Source organism: Pteropus medius, unplaced genomic scaffold, assembly GCF_902729225.1.
Source record: "Pteropus medius unplaced genomic scaffold, Ma_sr-lr_union100, whole genome shotgun sequence".
NCBI classification, from domain to species: domain Eukaryota; kingdom Metazoa; phylum Chordata; class Mammalia; order Chiroptera; family Pteropodidae; genus Pteropus; species Pteropus medius.
The window spans coordinates 657,105-676,923 of NW_024346824.1; the positions used below are offsets into that span (position 1 = coordinate 657,105).

Consider the following 19,819-nt stretch of genomic DNA (forward strand, 5'->3'; position numbering starts at 1 on the left):
TCTGGACAATTGTCTCCCTGCCTCACATGTTCTAGGGTAAAAACATCAGATTGAAAGGGTCAACTTTCAGAATTTGATACTTGCAAATCTATTGGAGGCTTGCAGGAGAAAGATAATCAAGACCATGAGATTCTTGAAAGTTTACCTCATCATTCTGGGCATCCTGTGGCAGGCACGAAGAGAGCAGATTTGAGAAGACCCAGTCAAGACATTCAGTTCTGGTCCTCATGCTTTATATAGTCTAGCAAAGAATACAGACAAGTAAAAAGGCAATGACAGAACCATGTGACGAACTTACATGGGTGATACAAGATACTAGAGATTCACAAAAGGAAGTCTACACTGGACTTTCGAGGTCAGGGAAGCCTTCTGATAGAAGTGAAAGCTGCTGAGACCTGAACAAAGTGAGTTAGCTGGGTGGAAAGAGTTTAAGCAATAGTTTTGCAGGTAAAGAATGGTATATACAACAGCCTGGCAGATATAGAACATGGTGGCTTCAAGGAGTAAAGAAGTTTATTAAATTTAGATACTAGGATGAAGGAAAGTGAGAGGAGATGGAAGTTAGGCAAGCAAGGCATAGGATTATGTACAACCTTAAAAATCTTGTATAAAATTTTGGAATGAGAATTCCTGTATGTCTGCCCCTAATTTCTCTTTTTCCCTCAATTTTCAACATCTTAAAACTTTTTTTTATTATGGTAAAGTATGTAAAATTTACCATTTTAACCATTTTTTAAGTGTACAATTCAGTGGCATTAAGTACATTCACACTGTTGTGTAACCATCTCCATCCATCTCCATCATCCATCTACAGAACTTTTTCAACTTCCCCAACTGAAACTGTGTATCTATTATTCACTAATTCCCCATTCCTCCCTGCTCCAGCCCCTGGCAACCACTATTCTACTTTTGGTCCCTATGTATTTGACTACTGTATCTCATATAAGTGGGATCATACAATATTTGTACATTTGTGTTTGGCTTATTTCACTTAGCATAATGTTAAAGTTTTATCTATGTTATAATATATGTCAGATCAATATTCAAAACTAAATTGTATTTCTACTTAATTGCAATAAACAAGTGGAAATTTAAAAAATAATTTATAACATCAAAATGTGAAATACTTAGGGACAAATCTGACAAAAAAAATATGTAAGAGTCTTACATTAAAAACTAGAAAACATCTCTGAGAGAAATTAAAGCAGACTTAAATAAATGAGATATACCATGCTCAGGGTTTGAAAAACTCAATACTGTTATCAGTTTTCCCCAAATTGATCTTTAGATTCAAGATGATGAGCCAGACAAGTTCCATAATGAATTTATGGAGATGAAACTATAGACAGTTTTACATTCATTCATTATTAACAAGTATTTATTTAGCACCTATTATGTGCCAGACTTTGGAGTTAATGTCATGAACAAAACTAAGATTCCACTCACAGCAATTCTAATGTGTGTTTCTTTTCTTCACCACCAACAGTTCAACTCAATTCTGACACTATATACCTAGTAAAGCTGGAGGTGGCTTTTAGATATTCAAGGGGACATTTCAGGTGGGCATAAGGAATTAGGAGTCTGAAGTTCAGGGGAGAGGTGAGGGCTAGAGATAAAGATTTGTCTGTCATTGTCATATAAGTGGTATTTAAAGCCATGGGACCAAATGAAATAATTTAGTGAAAAACTGCAAAAAAAAAAAAAAAGCTGAAGTCCAAACCCTTGAGTATTCCAACATTTGGATGTGGAACATTGGAAGGGTATTCAGTAAAGGAAATAGAAAAACAGTCTTAGTGAGGTGGAAGAAACTCGTTTTTGCAAGATGTTCTAGAAACCTCACAAGGAAGATTTTATTCCAACTTTGTCGAATGCTCTGGAGGAAAAATATGTTGAAGACAGAGCCCATTTCGTTTTGCTACTGAAATTTCACTGGTAATTTGACAAGAGCAGTTTCAGGAGAATAGGATCAAGAAACCAAATTAGAGTGGACTGAGTTAGAGGTGAGAAAATGTAGGCAGCAACAAGAAGGAACTTTTTAGAGAAAATTTTCTATGAAGGAAAGCTAAGAAATGGAACAATGCTCAAGTGGGCTATAGTTCAAGAAAGGATTTTTTAAAGATGAGCTATAAAAATATGTCTTTATGACACTGAGAATGCCAATAAAGTCAATGGCAACTAATATCAAGTGGGCTCAATGCTGCCAGGCAATAGTACTACTTTTTCCTTATTCACTCTTCCACATTCTTAAATAGCATTAGAATCTCAGATGTCATTGATTATAAGATGCATCATTATTTTACATACTATTAAGAAGAAATACTGCCAGTTAAACTATAGCATGCTATCATTTGTAAGATAGCAATTTCACAGTCGTTGACATATGAAAAAGTGTATTAGAATCAATGTAATACAGTATTATTGTTTCCTGAGACTTCCGATACCTTCTCTTTATCTTCACTTTCAGCTTCCTATTTCGCTGAGAAAATAGAAGGACTCAGAAGAGGATGTCCTCATTTTCCCACTACCAAATCTGCCTGCCTGTGTGCATCTGTACCTATGAACTCTGCCTCCCATTTATTTCAATAGATGAATTGTCCATACTCTTCCAACTGACCCTTCTGATTGTGTACTGGATTTCATCCTTTCTTCAAGGATTTTCTTCCAACTGTTTTGTCTCCTCTATTGTCAATTTCCCCCTTTCTACGTTATCATTTTTATTAGAATACAAAATATGGTAATTTCTTACATTTACAAAAAATTCTGGACCCATAATCCATATGCAAAGACAGCTTTATTTTTCTGCACACCCTAAAAAGCAAAACTTCTTAAAATTACTATCTGTACTTACTTTCTTCATTTCCTCTTCTATGCTTTCATCCCACTCTTATCAAACTCTTATCAGATGTTATCAAACTTCCACCACTTCCCAAAATGGCATGTTTCGACAACTTCTACATTGCTAAATTCAATGGTCAATTCTTGGTTCTCATCCTACTTGACCCATGAGCAGCATTTTACACAGTGGATCGCTCCCTACTTGAAACATTTGCTTCCCTTGAGTTTGCAGATCTGTATAAGGAATCAAAATATTTACTTAACTGTGTAAATCGAAATATTTACTTAACTGTGTGCATTGACTGTGAGACAGATAAGCGGACTGCCCGCTGATGTCAATAATTACTAAGAGTGTAAGCATGAGAAAATATTTAGGTTGCTCGCTCGCTATCTTGCTCATAACATGCAATGAGGTAATGCTCGCGTGTGGTGGACAAGATAAGAAGGGTGTATCCAAAAAACGGCATAAAGAGTGGGGCCGAGAAGATAGCAGCAGCACTTCATGCTCCAACGCTGACCGACGTGAGACTACGTGTCATGAGACCTACTTGAAGCTGCAGCCGACGCAGAGGAGAACGACCACGGGGCCCACTCTTAAGCTGAACTCGGACTGTGAGTTATAAAGTGTTCGTGTGCAACCGCAATCTTGAGTGGTCTGTATTCTTTCTTACTCTGGTGTCTTTAATTATGAGATCCAAGTCCTGTGCGAGGTTCTAGGGACGCCTGAGCCTAGTAGGCGATTGCCACGACGAAGGTCACTTACTTGGGACTAATTAATTAAATACAAGTAACAAATCAGAACATTCCACTTGGACAAGATCCAAACTCTTCTACTTTTCCATCTACCTCAAGGATTATTCCTTCTCAGTCTTTGTTGGGTCCTCGTCATCTTCCTGATTTAGGCTACTACATTGTTAAAAGAAACCGAACTGAGTAAATTAGTAAATTAGTATACTGCTGATTTAGGGTTTCCAGTATTTAAAAATTCTGACATCTTTTTAAACGAAAATGACATGTACACCTGAATTTTAAAAATGAGTACGGCCCTCAGAGATACCACCCCAAGGAATCTCCACCGAAAGACGCAGAAGCCTCTGATGCCTTCCGGAAACGGGCTCCATCGGCCTTATGGGAAATGTAGTCTCCGATGGGTGGCCTGCACCGCGGGGAAGCCTGGGAGCTCTACGTGGGCAGTTACTTCCGCACATGCCCAGTGGCGTGGTAGCCAATATTCCGTAATCTTCGAACCAGCCCCGCTTGTGAGTGGGTGTTGCTCCTCGAGTCTGTGGGAGATGTCTGTAAACTGAATTAGGGTTTAGGGCCGGAGCTGGGAGCGTGGCGGTGAAAGGCTGATCGGTATGACTCTGCGGGACTTGGGAACCGTAAGGGAAGGGCACGGAGAAAGACAAGAGCAAGTTTATTAGTTTACCCAATTGAAGATAAAAGTTAACCTGCACGTGCGGTGATTTTGTGTTTGGTTGAGTGGGTCTTGTCCAACTTTGAAGTAGTTCAGAGAAAGCAAGCGCAGGGCTCCAACTGTCACTCCGTAGGTTCCTAGATCCCAGAAAGGCTCAGTTTGCATTCCTGCCCTAGTTGGTAAAGGTCACTGTGTAGGAGTCTGTGCATCAAACTACCTTTCCTGGTTACAACAGCACCGTTGGTCCTATAGAGCCTGCAACAGGAAATAGTTAAACCATTTCAAGGAATCCAGGAAGAAAGCATTTTTAGAGAAACTGCTATGCTGTTTTCCTAAGGTATTCTCACAACAATCATATGAAGTAAGTTATCTTCATTTTGCATATGATTAATTGAAGCTGAGAGAAGTTACTTGGCCAGAGACACAGCTTATGAACTGAAAGAGCTGAGATTCAAATTCAGATAAATTTTCTACAAATTTCATTCTTTTTTGCAAAATAGCCCCCTGCAAAAACCGAAGAGTTGGATTTGTTATCCTTTTGAAATATCCGAGCAATGAATACTGAGTAAATTTCTATTTGTCGGCATTTTTAAAAAGATCTCTAGGTGACTCTGCAGATCTTCCAGTTAAGACTCTATAATAAAGCTTAAATCTGTGAGTCCCTCTTGCACATTGTAGCTTTTCTAGGGCTCCAGCAGTGTTGGTAGACTGCACTCATACGAGATGATGATTTAAAAGAGGGAGAGATTGAGACTGACCGATTGATTTGGAGTCTAAACCGAAGGCTCCAGGTTAAAAAAAAAAAAAAATAGTTTCCTGGTCTCCAGATCCAGCCTTCTCAAGAAAGTCCAGCCTAATTTGAGATCTCTTACTCCAGCTTCAGAGCAGAGACCAGAGAATCACAGGAAGGCACGACTTCCAGAGATGCTGCGTTTCAGAGACCAGGCTTTTAGTTAGTTTTTTAACTCATTTATTATTAGGATAAATTTCTGTACAACATCTATACATTCATAACAATCACAAGTAGAGATTGGTGCTTATAAAATAGGGGCTTTTCTGACTTGCTAGAAACATCGTTCTCCCACTAGGTGGCATTATCTGAGGCAACAGTCTGGGTTGCTTTTGTTTTGATAGAACAGGGTTCTACATTGCAGTCCTGATATTTCATGTCTTTCTATTTCCCATTTCTGCTTTCATAGATCTCTGTGCAAGAGTTGCAGAAAATGATCAACTTCCAGGTAAGGCATCCATTTATTTAGTCATTTAAATCTCTCAAAATCCATATAAAAAGGAAATGTAGATTTGAATAGATTAGATCCAAAAGGAAATTTAGAAAATCGATTAGTTGATATTCAGGTCACAGGATCTGCATATAGTTGTAATAGATTTGAGCTGCATATGTGTACCTTGTCTTTCTGGCGATCATAGAAAATGGATAGCCAACCAGTTAAAAGTTTTGACATTGTGAGGATAAAGCAAAAATGTTCCCCATAGAAGTGAAGTTTTTCTTGGCACAGTTCTCTGAAAAAAATATCTTATAATGGATTTTCATACATATAATGTTAAAGATAACATTCACAGCAAGAATCCTGCGATGTTATGTTTTATAACATCAGATTTCTTATGACTTTCTAATAGTGTTCCCTAGAGTACCAGTGCCAAGTCTCATTATATGAACTCAATTTGTAAGTCCAGGTACATAGCCCTTTTAATGTTCATCTGGATCCATAAGTAAACTTTGTACCTTTTCCAGGGTCTCCAGCTATTGAAGATTTTCTCTTCCATGTGCATTTTAAAATAAGATTGTGAAGATCCATAAAGGAGTGTTAGGTATTTTATTGTGATTGAATTACACTTTTAGATTAATTTGGAGAGAATAACTTTTCAATAATGAGTCCTCTATTTACTTTTTTCCCATTACAATTTTATAGTTTTATTGTAATTCTCGTACTTTTTTTGGTAACATTTATTCTTACATGTGGTTAAAGTTGCTATTGAGAATGGTATGGATCTTTATTATGTTTTCTTATTGGCTATTGTATATAGGAAATTATGGATTAATCGATTTGACTTTATAGTCATGCACCGCTTTACAATTGAGAAATGCGTCATTAGGTGATTTCATCATTGTGTGAACATCATAGAGTATACTTACACAAACCTGGATAGTATAGCCTACTACACACCTAGGCTAGATGGTATAGCTTTTTGCTTCTAGGCAACAAAGTCTGTACAGCATGTTACTGTATAAAACAACACAAGAGTAAACCAAGCACAAGAGAAAATGATTCACAGGAGATACAGGAAATGAGATATATGAAGCTGCTGCCAGCGTGACATGCATACCATTTTACAGTAAATTTTTTTAATAAGCAGAAAGAGTCCACTCTAAAATAGTGATTAATTAAACTCAAGGACCTTGGACTTAAAGAGGATTTTATGAATTTGACCTCAAAGACAGGGGAAGTAAAAGTAAAAATAAATGAATGAGACTACATCAAACTAAAAAGCTTTTGCTTAGCAAAAAAAAATCATCAACAAGGTAAAGAGACAACCATCTGAATGAGAAAATATATTTGCAAGCAATGCCACTGATAAGGGCCTAATATCCAAAATATATTAAAAACTCATACAACTCAATAATAACAAAAAAGACATGATCCAATCAAAAAATGGGCAGAAGACCTGAACAGACACTATCAGACATACAAATGGCCAACAAATATATGAGAAGATGTTCAGCATCGCTAGCTATTAGGGAAATGCAAATCAAAACCACAATGAGATACCATCTCACACATGTTAGAATAGCTATAATCAACAGGACAAGTAATAACAAATGTTAGAGAGAATGCAGAGAAAAAGGAACCTTCATACACTGCTGGTGGGACTGCAAATTGGTACAGCCACTATGGAAAACAGTATGGAGGTTCCTCAAAAAACTAAGAATTGATTTACCATATGATCCAGCAATCCCCCAAAGATTTGAAAACCTATATCCGAAAAGATATTTGCACACCAATGTTCATAGCAGCACTATTCACAGTGGCCAGGAAATGGAAGCAACCAAAGTGTCCTAAGATAGATGATTAACTAAAGAAGCTCTGGTACATATATACAATGGAATATTACTCAGCCATAAGAAGAAATGAAATACTGCCATTTGTGACAACATGGATGGACCTCGAGATAATCATGCTAAATGAAATAAGCCAGACTGAAAAAGTTGAAAATCACATGATATCACTTATATGTGGGATGTAAACCTAAAAGCAACAAATGAACAGGACAAACAGAGACTCAGGGACATGGGCAATGGACTAGTGATTACCAAGGGATAGGGGGTGGGGGAGGAGAGAAGAGGTAGACGAGGTAAAGGGGGTCAAATATAGGGGATGGGGGAGGGTGAAGTGGTTAAGGGGATCAAATATATGGTAGCTGAAGGAAACTGGACTATGTGTGGTAATCACACAGTAGAATATATAGATATCAAATTGTACACCTCAAATTATATAATTGTATTAACCAAGGTTACCCCAATAAACTTAAAAAAATAAAATAATGATTAAAAAGTAGTTTATTACTTTTAAAGGTAGTTCATTATTATTAAATAGCATATACTGTACATAACTGTATGTGCTAAACTTTTATATGACTGATAGCACAATAGATTTGTTTACACCAGCATTACCACAAACACATGAATAATGTGTTGCGCTGTGACATTATGACAGCTACGACGTCACTATGTGATGGGAATTTTTCAGCTCCATTATAATCTTATGGGATCATCATTGTCTATGTGGTCAGTCATTGACTGAAACATTATTATGCAGCACATGACTGTATGTCAACTTACAGAACTCTTATTAAGTCTGAGAGATTTTTGGTTGATCCTTAGATTTTCTAGTTGGACAGTCATATACTCTTCAAATGGAGTTTGTCCCTTACTGTGCAATGTGTATGTCTCCATTTTTTTCTTGTCTTACTGCAATGACCCAGACTTCTAGTAACTATAATTTTGAATGTAATTGCTAGCAAAAATCTTTTTGTTCCATTTTTAATGGGAATGCTTCCAGTGTTTCACTGTTTCCTCTTGTATTCTGGTAGATAGCTGTTTTTTGTTTTTGTTTTTAATCAGGTTAAGGATTTTTAACTTGTGAAGATTGTTTTCATAAACTGGGAACTTTTTTCTCATATCCTTTTTTTAATACCTGTCAAAATCATATATTTTCATTTATCTAATACAGTTTATAGAAAGTTTCTAATACGTTTCCCAATATTGAACTATCTGTGATTTCCTGGGATAAAACCTACCTAGTTTTTTTTCACTTTTTAAAGGGCCAAATAGTAAATATTTTAGGCTTGAAGGCCATACAGCCTCTGTGGCAACTATACAACTCTGCCCTTGTAGCTGAAGTAAATTAATGGGTTTAACTACATTCTAGTAATATTTTATTTACAAAAACAGGAAGCCAGTCCTTGAGTTGTGATTTGCCGACCTCTGCTCTATGTAGTCTTGTCTTTTTGTGATAGACATGTAGCCACATCCCTTTTTAAAATTTCAGTTTAAGTTAATTAAACATGATTTTGGCTTTGTGGTTGGGAGGATATATTTTATTGTATTAAAAGATCCACATCTTCCTATTTTATTGTGATTATGTGAGTCTGGTATGTTAACCTTACAGCCCTTGTAATATCTTATTGCACTTATATGTTTACTTTGTAGTGTCTAATAAACTAAGATCTCTGAGGGCAGTGTTCATTTTATTTTTTGCATCATTAGTACATTATTTGGTCAGTCCTCATTAAATATTTTATGAGTGAACAAATGAACATAAAAATATTTTAAAATAATTTTACTGAGATATAATTTTCATATTACAAATTAACCTATTTAAAGTACATACAATTCAGTAGTTTTGCTATATTCATGGAATTGTGAAACCATCACTACTGTCTTAATTTAAGAACATTTTCATTACCCTTAAAAGAAACCCCATACCTGTTAGCAGTCACAGAAATGGAGATTTCTGTGGAACCATACAATATCTGATCTTTTGTAACTGGCTTCTTTCCTCCAGCTCAATGTTTTAACTATGTTGTAGATTCCTTTTTATTGCTGAGCAATATTGCATCATATGGATATACAGTAGCGTGTTTATTTATCCATTCATCAGTTGATGGATGACCATATTGATTTCACTTTTTGGCCATTATTAATGATTCTGCTGTGAACAAGTGTATACAGGTTTTTGTGTGGGCATTCTTTCAGTTCTCTTGCGTATATATCTATGAGAAATTGTTGGATCATATGGTAACTCTATGTTTAACATTTTGAGGAACTGCCAAACTGTTTTCCATAGTTGCTGAACAATTTTACAATCCCTCCAGCAATGTACAAGAGTTCCAGATTCTCCATGTCCTTGCTAACACTTGTCATTGTCTGTCTTTACTTTTAACCATCCTAGGGGGTGCGAAGTGATATCTCATTGTGATTTTGATTTGTATTTTGCTAATGACTAGTGATGTTGAGCATCTTCATAAGCTTATGGACTATATATGTCTTTGGAAAAATGTTCAAATCCTTTGCCTATTTTTTAATTAGGTTGTCTCTTTATTGTTGAGTTATAAGAATTATTTTTATATTCTTGTTACAACTCTCTTGTCAGATTTATGATTTGCAAGTATTTCTTTCCATTCTCTGTGTTGTCGTTTTGTTTTCTTGGTGGTCCTTTGAAGCACTAGGTTTTTAATTTTGATGAATTCCATTTTTTCTATTTTTTCTCTTGTCACTTAAACTTTTTCTGTCACATATAAGAAACCACTGCCTAATCCAAGGTCACAAGATTTACTCCTATGTTTTCTTCTAATAATTTTATAACTTTAGCTCTTACATTTAGATCTCTGACCCATTTTTAGGCTCAGTTTTGTATATGATGTGAGGTGTGTGTGGGAGGCAAGTTCAACTTCATTCTTTTGCATGTGGCTATCCAGTTGTCCCAACACCATTCGTTAAAAAGACTATACTTCCCCCCATTGAATTGCTGGTACTAGTTAAATATTTTTAATATGATTTTTGTTTCTATCACAAAATATATCTCTGAATCAAATATACAGTAATTATACATAACATTATGAAAACTCAGCAATGAGCATAATATGACCATAAGAGGCTGATTTTCTTGCAAGTCCCTAAGTAATGCACACTTGAGTTTGAAGATCAATGTGCTGTTGCAGGGATCAGTGACATTCCAGGATGTGGCTCTGGACTTCACCCCAGAGGAGTGGCAGCTGCTTGACTGTGATCAGAGAACCTTGTATTGGGATGTGATGTTGGAGAACTTTAGAAACCTCATCTCAGTGGGTAAGGACAGTGGGTGGTAACTTTTCAGTGTAACTCAGAATGTGTTAATAGTGCCCTTCCTTGAAGACCCGTGAAAGCTGTGAACATTCTGAAGCTTTAGTAAGTTTGTCCCTGAATTTTAGTGATCAAAGATTCTTAATCCCTTTTGGGGGTCAGATAGTCTGTTTATGCATTTGCCTCCTAAATGGAGTAGAAGGGTCTTTCTGTTCTGAAGACTGCTTGTCGTCCTTTACAGGCCCTGAGACTCAAGGAGGCAGACGTGAATTGAGAGGTAGTTGTTTGTCCCTAGCACCTGTTTCCAGTTCTGTGTTGTTTCCCATGAACAGGAGGTCCGGTTACCAAAACAAAAGTGATCTTCAAGCAAGGGCAAGAACCACAGATGGTGGAGAGAGAGAACCCATATTGGAGCCATCCAGGTGAGTGAGAGAAACCGGGTAGATGGGAGCCTTGGGAATTGAGATCCCAGTCTGTCAGTGAGGGACAGGCACCTTTGAGATACTTTGCAGGAAGCATCTCTAAAAAGCCACACACCTTTGGAAGTGACTAGGTATACTTGACATAACATCATCAGATCCTCAAATGACACCTTCACTTTCACTGTCCCCACATAGCTGCTGTTCCTCTTTGCTCAACTCTGGTGCGAAGGAATGTCTCTTCTCTGCTGTGGCTTCTCACACTGCCGGCTCCTTCTAGATCCTTGCTTTGTGCCCTTAATTTCTAAAATCTTCATTTGCTTTCCTTCATCAACATGATTGTAGATCTTTTCTTTATAATGTATTCAGGTTCTATGGATTCGAAGTCTTCCTCCACCAATCACTGTCTACCCTAATTACTTTGTAGCACAACTTTATAAAATAGGGATAATATTAATTCTTACCTCAGATTTCTTTGTACAGATTGTTTGAGGCAATGCATGCAAAACCCTTTACATCGTTGGCAGATAGTAAGTGTGTAGTGTGTTGTTGTTTTTATTTAAAAACTTTGTTACATTATGCTTTCTAATGATTTTCCTTTTTAAAAAACTCATTCCTTTTCTTGCATCGTATATCCCACCTGTGTACCTCACCTTGCTTATCTTTAGTCTCAGTGCTAACTTGGAGTATCTACCTTTTAGTGCATCTTTCTGCTTCAATTGGTAATGTCAGTTATCTACTGGAAATTATCTTCTATTTTTATTCGAGTTGGTTCCTTGCTAATATGCCTTTACCTTTTCTTACTGTTTATTTACCTTTTGCTTCTTGCTTTCTCCTTACATCTTCTTAACTTTTTTCCACAGTAACTCCCTCAGAAACTGCATCACTCTAAAGACTAAAATTATTTGTTTTAAGTCATCTTTAGCATCTTTGCCTCACCAACTTTCCATTCCCCTAATTTAACCCTATCTCACCTTATAGTCTCTGTTTTTTTATAGTAACCAATATTCTTCAACCTTCACCATCTTTATATTACAGTAAAGAATAATGACTGGTCTGCTGCTTTGCAGTCTCAAAGTCACTGTGGTAAGCAGTTTGGTTTTTTTCTCTCAAGAGTTTCTCCTTAAGTACTGTTGTGACTTATTGCTTATGATTTCAACTATTAGTTTATCCAAGACTGATTCAAAATAAAATTTTCCCTTTCCACAGAGCCCATAAAAGAAATATGTTTCAAATGATTATGACACCAATTAAGTGTACTTTAAATTCCCTGAGACCCCAACATCTAATGATGTAAACCAAAATGGATTTTAACTCCTGATATGGCATCTGTGCTGTTTATATTCCTATATTGCAAATTCCGTTCTATTTTCTGATTTATCTTAGATGTTCCTGCAAGATTTATTGAAATTATTTCATTTTTCCTGTCACTCTCCTGACAAATAAGCATAAGTTATTCTTGTATAACCTGTATTGTGATATTTAAATGGCTTTTAAAGTCCTCTGTAATGTGATCCCAGAATTAGCCAGAATTATCCATCTTTTCCCTATTCCATGGCAGCTGAGTTCTTTAGCATCCTCTATACAGTTTTCTTCTCTGCATCAGTCCTTCGATTCTGCTGGGTTCCACCTAACTAAAACCAGCATGCTGCTAAATCTAAATTCTTATTTCTCTTCTCTTATGATAATTCCAGTCTGCATTACCCTCTACTTCCATTGGACTCCCATCCCAACTCTAGTATGGCTCTATCATAAAAACTTGACAAATACCGTCTCGATTTTTTTAAAAACCCTGTGGTTTTCTCATGAAATGCCCCAAAGAGAAAGACTTATATCATTTTTTTCCTTTACACCATTGCTGAGCACATAATGGGCATTTAGTGAACATTTCATTCATTATTGTAAATTCAGGCATTATGGGGATGTTTCTTATTCTTTCATTCAACAAGGCTTTTTGTTGTTTCCTGAAAAGTAGTCAGTGAAAGCAAAAAAAAAACCCATTACCTTTTTCCAGGTTTGTAAATTGTAAAGCAACATAGCCATATAAAATATTCTAAAAGTTGGCGAGTGTGGAATGTTTGTTCAGTGCACAATAACACTACAGTTTTGTCTAGTTAATTGTCAAAATGCATGGTTTAGGCAGTAGCAGTGACTACCTTAAAAGTTCAAAGAAAATGGAGCTTAAAATTTAAAGTATGCAAGGATCAGTCTACGGTCATGCCACCCTGAACAAGCCCAGTCCTATCTGATCTCGGAAGCTAAGCAGGGTCAGGCCTCGTTAGTACTTGGATAGGAGACCACCTAGGAAGACCAGATGCTGTAGGTGTAAAAAAATAAAAATTAGGGATTGTAAACTGACAAGGTCCTTGCAATCTGTGAGGTCAACCAAGGGTTGCCTTGCCTAAAATAAATAAAATAAAGTATGCAAAGATCGGAGGAGTCATTTTTTGAGATCATGGAACAATGGCTCCTTCCTAAAGATATCTAAGTACTAGATAGGAGGAGAGGGGTTGAGGGATGGCAGGTTACAGTGGAGAAGGAACATGAGCAAAAGATTATTATTTATTTAGAGTCTAGAATCCTTGGAAGAGAAGGTAGTTGTTGACAACTAAACGAATTCATCCTTACTACGAGTAGATTCATTATACTGCATAGTTTGTTCACCAGGCTGATTACCCTGTATTTTTCAGTTGGTTATTGTTGGTTGAGGTAGCACAGGGTGCTGCTTCCCATTGGTTGTAGAAGAGAGGAAGGAAGACAGAAATCCAATCCCCATACTTAGACTCTATAAAGAAATATGTACTAACATCTATAGCCTATTACTCAGTCCAGCTCCACAGAGAAAGATAAAGGAATGGAGCAGGAGGCTAAGGGTGTTTTGCTAACACTTCATATGAAAGGAAACTCAGAAGCAGGGAATTATAATCCTCTATTCCTATTTTCTTCTTCTACTTCTTCTTTTTTTTTAATGGAACAATGGGTTTGGGATTTATATGATTTTTGAGGATAGGCATGAAAAAGTGTGACTTTAGGAGCAAGGCAGCTTTCTGGGGTTAGTTTGTTAGGCAGATTGAAAGAGGATGTAAAAACAGTATTTGTCAAATAAAAACATGACAAATAGTTGTCATATATAGAAACCCAGCCAGAATAAAAATGATAGCAAGCAGAAAGAATCTGTGTCTGGGCCAAGGATGACTTGCCCTTGAATGGCTTGCTGGACATTTGTGTTCCTGGGTTATAAGAAAGTGCATGTAAGAATGATGCCCAGCTATAGCAGAGCTGCAGCCCTGTCTACAGGTATGTCTGTCTCAACTGTGGTTTGGTTGGGGTTAGAGGACTGGAGATAAAAGAATGTTCCTGAAGGGAACTGACATTGTGTCAGGTGGTTAAGAGGAAAGAGAGACATGAATAAGAGTAATAGGGAGCTATCCTAACAGAGTAACCTCGAACTTAGGTAGTGAGGACTCTGATCTGCCTCCTTTAAATCGATTTTTTCCTCTGATATTTTCCCTTAACTTGCTTGTCTCTTGTTCCTCTGGTTACCCTGTCAATTCATCATATCTCCACAGTGGGCTCCATCCATTCTGTGAACTTACCATGCACCCTTGTTGAGCATCCTTTGACTTCCCTTGTATCCTGCTCACTATACCTTGTGCCTATTTTACTGTCTTTCCATAAGTCACCAATTAAGCTATCTCTTCTTCTTGTCATTCATCTGCTCCCATTTCCTCTTTAGAGTTTTATTCTTAAAGCTCAGGAGCAAGGCAAATATAGGATTTGTTTCAAAACGAGAGACTAGATTTGAAGTCATATAAGTTTCTTTCTGTAATTGTTGATGGAAAAAATTAACTAGGAATGTTTTATTATACTCCTTTTTAGAAGCCGAGTGCCCACATGTCGATGCATCAGAGAAGCACCAGGAAAGCAAGGACAGTTTTTTGAATTCAGTTTTGTTTACATTCAATAAAATTCTGACTATGGAGAGACTCCATGGTTATAATATGAGCACAAGTCTTAATCCTACAAGAAAAAGATCATATAAATGCAAATCACATGGAAAGAGTTTTCAACCCACTTTAGACTTACTTAATTATAACAGATTGTATACTGGAGAAAACCTTTATGAATGCAAGGAATGTGGGAAAGCCTCCAAAAAGAAGTTTCATTTCATTAGACATGAAAAAAATCATACAAGAAAAAAACGCTTTGAATGCAATGAGTGTGGTAAAGCCTATAGCAGGAAGGCACACCTTGCAAATCATCAGAAGGTTCATAGTGGAGAGAGACCCTTTGTGTGCAATGATTGTGGAAAAGCTTTTATGCATAAAGCACAGCTCGTGGTCCACCAGAGACTTCACACTGGAGAGAAACCTTACGAATGCAGTCAGTGTGGGAAATCGTTCACTTGGAATTCCTCCTTTACTCAACATGTGAAATCTCATACACTGGAGAACTCATTTGAATGTAAAGAATGTGGAAAAACCTTCAAGTACAGTTCATCCCTTTACAAACATTCCAGGTTTCATACTGGAGAGAAACCATATCAATGTATCGTATGTGGCAAAGCCTTTGGCAACACATCTGTGCTTGTTACACATCAAAGAATTCACACAGGAGAGAAACCTTATGGATGTATTGAATGTGGCAAAGCCTTCATCAAGAAGTCTCATCTCCTTAGACATCAGATCACTCATACAGGAGAAAAGCCTTATGAATGTAACAAATGTGGGAAAGCATTTTCACAGAAGTCAAATCTTATTGTACATCAGAAAATTCACACATAATATTCACTTATGAATATGAGAAAGCCTTAGATATCGAATAAATCTTATTAAATAGAGAATTCATGGTGAGGTGAAATCCATGAATTTGAGTGAATTTGGAAATGTAGATTCCCATAAAAAGATAGTCAATGCCAATCATGTTCTGGAAGTGATAATAAAGATTCTATAGGAAAGATCACAGAAAACATTGAATTATAAGTAATAGAGCATAGAACTGAGAAAGAAAGCATAAATTAAGGAATCAGTGAAAACTGAATTTACCATATCTTTATTTTTATAACATTATATAATTATGTAAGTGAATTTAAAATGTTTATACGTTATACTAAATTATATAAAGTTTCTGCAGTAAATATCACCACTTTTCTTCTAACAACATGCAAGTGAAAAAAATGTGTTTTGATATCTAGTATGAATTTCAGTAATATTTTCTCCCATTCGCTGGCACTTTTAATGGGCATGGCAGTGTTACTGAATTAGTGTCTCCTCTTTAATTATAAAACTTGTTATAAAGATACTTTCCTATGTATGTAAACACCAAAACAAAAAATTTAACAAGATACCAATTGAGAGGGAAAAAGCAATTGTATTCTGTAGTGCAATAAGCATTCAGTTCAGGGAAAGAAGTATTTAAATAAGTATGTAATTAAAACATTTACACTCAAACATTCCTGTTCTTTTTCATTGGTGTATCTACATAAGATGTAAGCGCAGTTCAAATAGTATTTAACTGAGGTGTCTGTATTTGATTTTAATAAAGTAGGGTGTCATGATATCTTGCAACCTTCGAGGAGCTAGTTTTTGGGTCTGATTTTTGTGTTTTTTGTAAGAAGTTAATACAAGTTTAGCTCCTAGGGGTGCCTGGAATTTTCTATATGTGACAGCACAGACAGCATTAACTAAGGTGAAAAGAGCAAATTTTTCTGCTTAGCAGCTTTGCTCTGAAATGTGACAGTTTGTAAATTCCACATAGTTCCTTAAAGGATGACCCATCCATTATTTAAAGTTTTTATTGCCGTCCACAGTATTTCTTGATAATGTCAAAAAACCTTTATGACTTTTCTAGGGTGATGCTAAAACAGCTTGAACCTAAATTCAGAAATCAAGCCTCTTACCTTTAAGTTTAAACTCTGTTACAGCTACGTTGCATTGGTTTTCTTTCATTAGCCATTTTTTGAAAAGTAATGTTGAGTAGTGATTATAAATGAATGGTAGTGCTTTTTTGAACAAGCATACTAGAACTTAAGGATCTAAATTAAATCTTGTCTACTGACAAATATTCTTTGACCAAACTTTAGTCCTAGGCCCATCTGTGCACTTCCTTGTAAAATTTAGTAGGAACCCTGCTAAAGCATTTTATGCAGAACTCCCACCCTTGATATCTGATGAATTACTCATCCTCACCACCCTTCAGGTGATGTCTTATCACCCTGGCCTATCTTCAGCAAGAATCCTGTTAGGTAGATTTAATCAGAACCCCACCTCCCCTCTTACTCCTGGTGTTTCCTCTTATTAATTTTCCATCCACTGACCCTCACCCTACTCCTTGGCTATAAATTCCCACTTGTCCATGCTGTATTTGGATTTGAGCTCAATATTTTCTCCTCTACTAAAATCTCATTGCTGTGGTCCCTGTATCTCTTACGATAGTCCTGAATAAGGTCTGCCTTGCCATCTTTAAAAAGTGTCATTGAATATCTTTTTTCTTTAACAGTTTCCAAGTTATATTAGGGGGCTTCATGCTACTTTCACTTTTGCAGTCATTCCAGAGTTTCTGGAAACTTTTGGAATTGTCTGTTTACCAGCCACACAGGGAATTCTTTAGGTATTTATAGTCACAGGACTTTCCTTTTCTTCAGCTCAGCAGATTTCTCATTTCCTACATGAAATCCTCATTTTGCCTACTTAATGCTCACCATTTGCATCCTATCTCCCCTTCCCATGCCTCTCATGTGAGAAACTCCAAAATACTTAAAACTAAAGGACACATATTAGGAGGGAGTAGAAGTTTCCACTGTTGCCAGGATGATGTGAAGTCCCCTTGAGAGAACAGCTCTGCAGGTCAAGGTAGCGAGAAGTGTGCAGTGGTCTGCTATAGGAATAAGGGACTAAAACAAGAATTTTAATTGTAATATATCAGGAAGCATATAATATGTCCCATAAGTAATTTGTTAGCTCCCTTCCATAAGTGTAAGAAGGAATACAGAATGAATTAAAATATATTTCCAGTACTGGACAAATATAAACTCACTTAGAGAGCTTTTGTCACTGACCTCCATTGCCTAGGCTGTATAAGATTTTGGCAAGAAGAAAACCAAAACTATGCTCATCTCCATCCTAACATAGAAACTAAATCAACATGTTTTAGTTGAATGAATGTTAGACATATGCTTATAATAGGCCTCACAGTATACACATTTTTTTAAAAAAAAGGGCAGGGGGTGGGGTAGGGACAGAAAGGTCTGAAGAACCCTATAAAGAGAAATTGTCCCAAACCTGGTATAGGAAAAAAATTTTTTTCATGCTATGATTCATGACTTCTTTCTGGAAAAATTATTCCTGATAAGCAATTTTAAAATGACTTTAATGGGATTAAGTCTTGTTCTAGAAAGTAGTTGTCCACCTTCTCTTTTCCTATATAAAGTCTTTTCCCTGAGTGAAACTTGAAGTTGAGCTCTTGCTGTTCCCTTGCAACAAGATTGTAATAAAACTTTGAAACATACCCATAACTGGGCTGTTTGAAACAAAAAACCTTTTTGACACGGATCTAATACATAATTTGCATAATCTATGTTTAAAAATGATTTAGTTACGATATGCTTATGTTATTTCATATTACTAAAATAAGTTTAATTCTTTTTAAAAATAAAATGAAGAAAGCATACTTGGTCATGGTATATTTTCCTTTTAATAAGTTATTGTTTTCTATTTGCCATATCTGTATGACATGTTTTCTATATATCATGTCTATATTAATATGTAAAACTTACGTACACATTTCTTTTCAATATGACCAGAGCTCTCCATGAATGAAGTTCAAGCTCTAGAAATCTCTGCTGGGTGAAGAGAAAAAACCTCTGATACCTTCCAGACCTAAGTTCCACGAGCCTTAATGGAAAATGTAGTCTCCGATGGTTTCTTCGAAGGACCCTGGGAAATCTGAGCGAATCACTGCTTCCTACATGCGCAGTAGGGGTGATCAGGCCGTGTTATGCGTAGCTTGGCTGTGTTTCGGTACTAAAGGCCGGTGACCCCGAAGTGCCTGAGGGACAGATGAAGAGCAAAGACCAGCTTGATGGTTCATATTAAGGAAGTAAAATTGTAGGTAATCCCTATCTGCAGGGACATTTGGCTCAAAGAGCTGGATAAAGAAGGGCAGGGCTGCCACTGCCCTGATGTGGAGCCCGGGTCCGCTGGGGGTGTGGCGGGCCAGTCTGTGTTGCTGTGTTGTAAGTAGCGTGTGCTGCGTAGGGAACCCATGCCGGTGTACCTCACTGTACCTCATTCTAGGAGCCTTTAGGCCCGCAGACGGCAGTAAACCCCTTCAAGGAGGCGGTGAGAGGAGAATCAACATATCCAGTGCCAGGCACTATTAAACACTTTTGAAAGAGTGTGACATTTATCACAGTTACTCTGTTATATAAGTATCCTCATAGTTTTACAGAGATGTGAAGAAGTTATAGTTTCAAATCACACAGCTAGTAAGTGGAGACAATAGTATTCAAACTCCTTGGAATTTTACCCGAAACTTCATCCTTTTTGCAACATAGTAGTCTGCCTAAAACAAAAAGTTAGTTTGTATTCTCGTTTCTGAGGAGTGAATGCTAAGTGAATTTCAACTTGAGATCATTGTTTCTGAGAGAACTGTTGGTGTCTCTGCAGAAAGGCTGTGTAATTGAAACTGTGAGTCCCTCTTGCACATTCCTGCCTGTCTCAGCTTCCAGCAGCTGTGGTTAAAATCTACAAAAGGCCAACCGAGGGCTTTAGATGATGGTGAGTTCAC

The 19,819-nt window shown here is 36.8% G+C and overlaps 1 protein-coding gene across 4 annotated transcripts; it reads left to right on the forward strand.

Moving 5' to 3' along the window:
- The first annotated feature begins 3,174 nt into the window (after positions 1 to 3,174).
- ZNF684 (zinc finger protein 684) lies at positions 3,175 to 18,698 on the forward strand. 4 transcript variants are annotated; one of them, XM_039876668.1, is made up of 6 exons: positions 3,175 to 3,447; positions 5,452 to 5,490; positions 10,493 to 10,619; positions 10,946 to 11,035; positions 12,071 to 12,118; positions 14,912 to 18,698. In XM_039876668.1, exons 2-6 carry the CDS (start codon positions 5,476 to 5,478, stop codon positions 15,814 to 15,816), a joined length of 1,185 nt encoding a protein of 394 aa, XP_039732602.1. In that variant the 5' UTR covers positions 3,175 to 3,447; positions 5,452 to 5,475; the 3' UTR covers positions 15,817 to 18,698. The 4 variants fall into 4 exon arrangements, with proteins under 4 accessions (XP_039732602.1, XP_039732599.1, XP_039732600.1 ...); XM_039876665.1 differs by lacking the exon at positions 3,175 to 3,447 and adding an exon at positions 3,478 to 4,094; XM_039876667.1 differs by lacking the exon at positions 3,175 to 3,447 and adding an exon at positions 4,013 to 4,191.
- The last annotated feature ends 1,121 nt before the right edge of the window (positions 18,699 to 19,819 follow it).

Bases quoted from the DNA above. Each gene is read 5' to 3' on its own strand.
- ZNF684 (XM_039876665.1), top strand. From the start codon at position 3,870: ATGAGTACGGCCCTCAGAGATACCACCCCAAGGAATCTCCACCGAAAG. The intron at 4,095-5,451 runs GTGAGTGGGTGT...CTGCTTTCATAG, and splicing joins TCTTCGAACCAGCCCCGCTT to ATCTCTGTGCAAGAGTTGCA. The intron at 12,119-14,911 runs GTAAGCAGTTTG...ACTCCTTTTTAG, and splicing joins GCAGTCTCAAAGTCACTGTG to AAGCCGAGTGCCCACATGTC.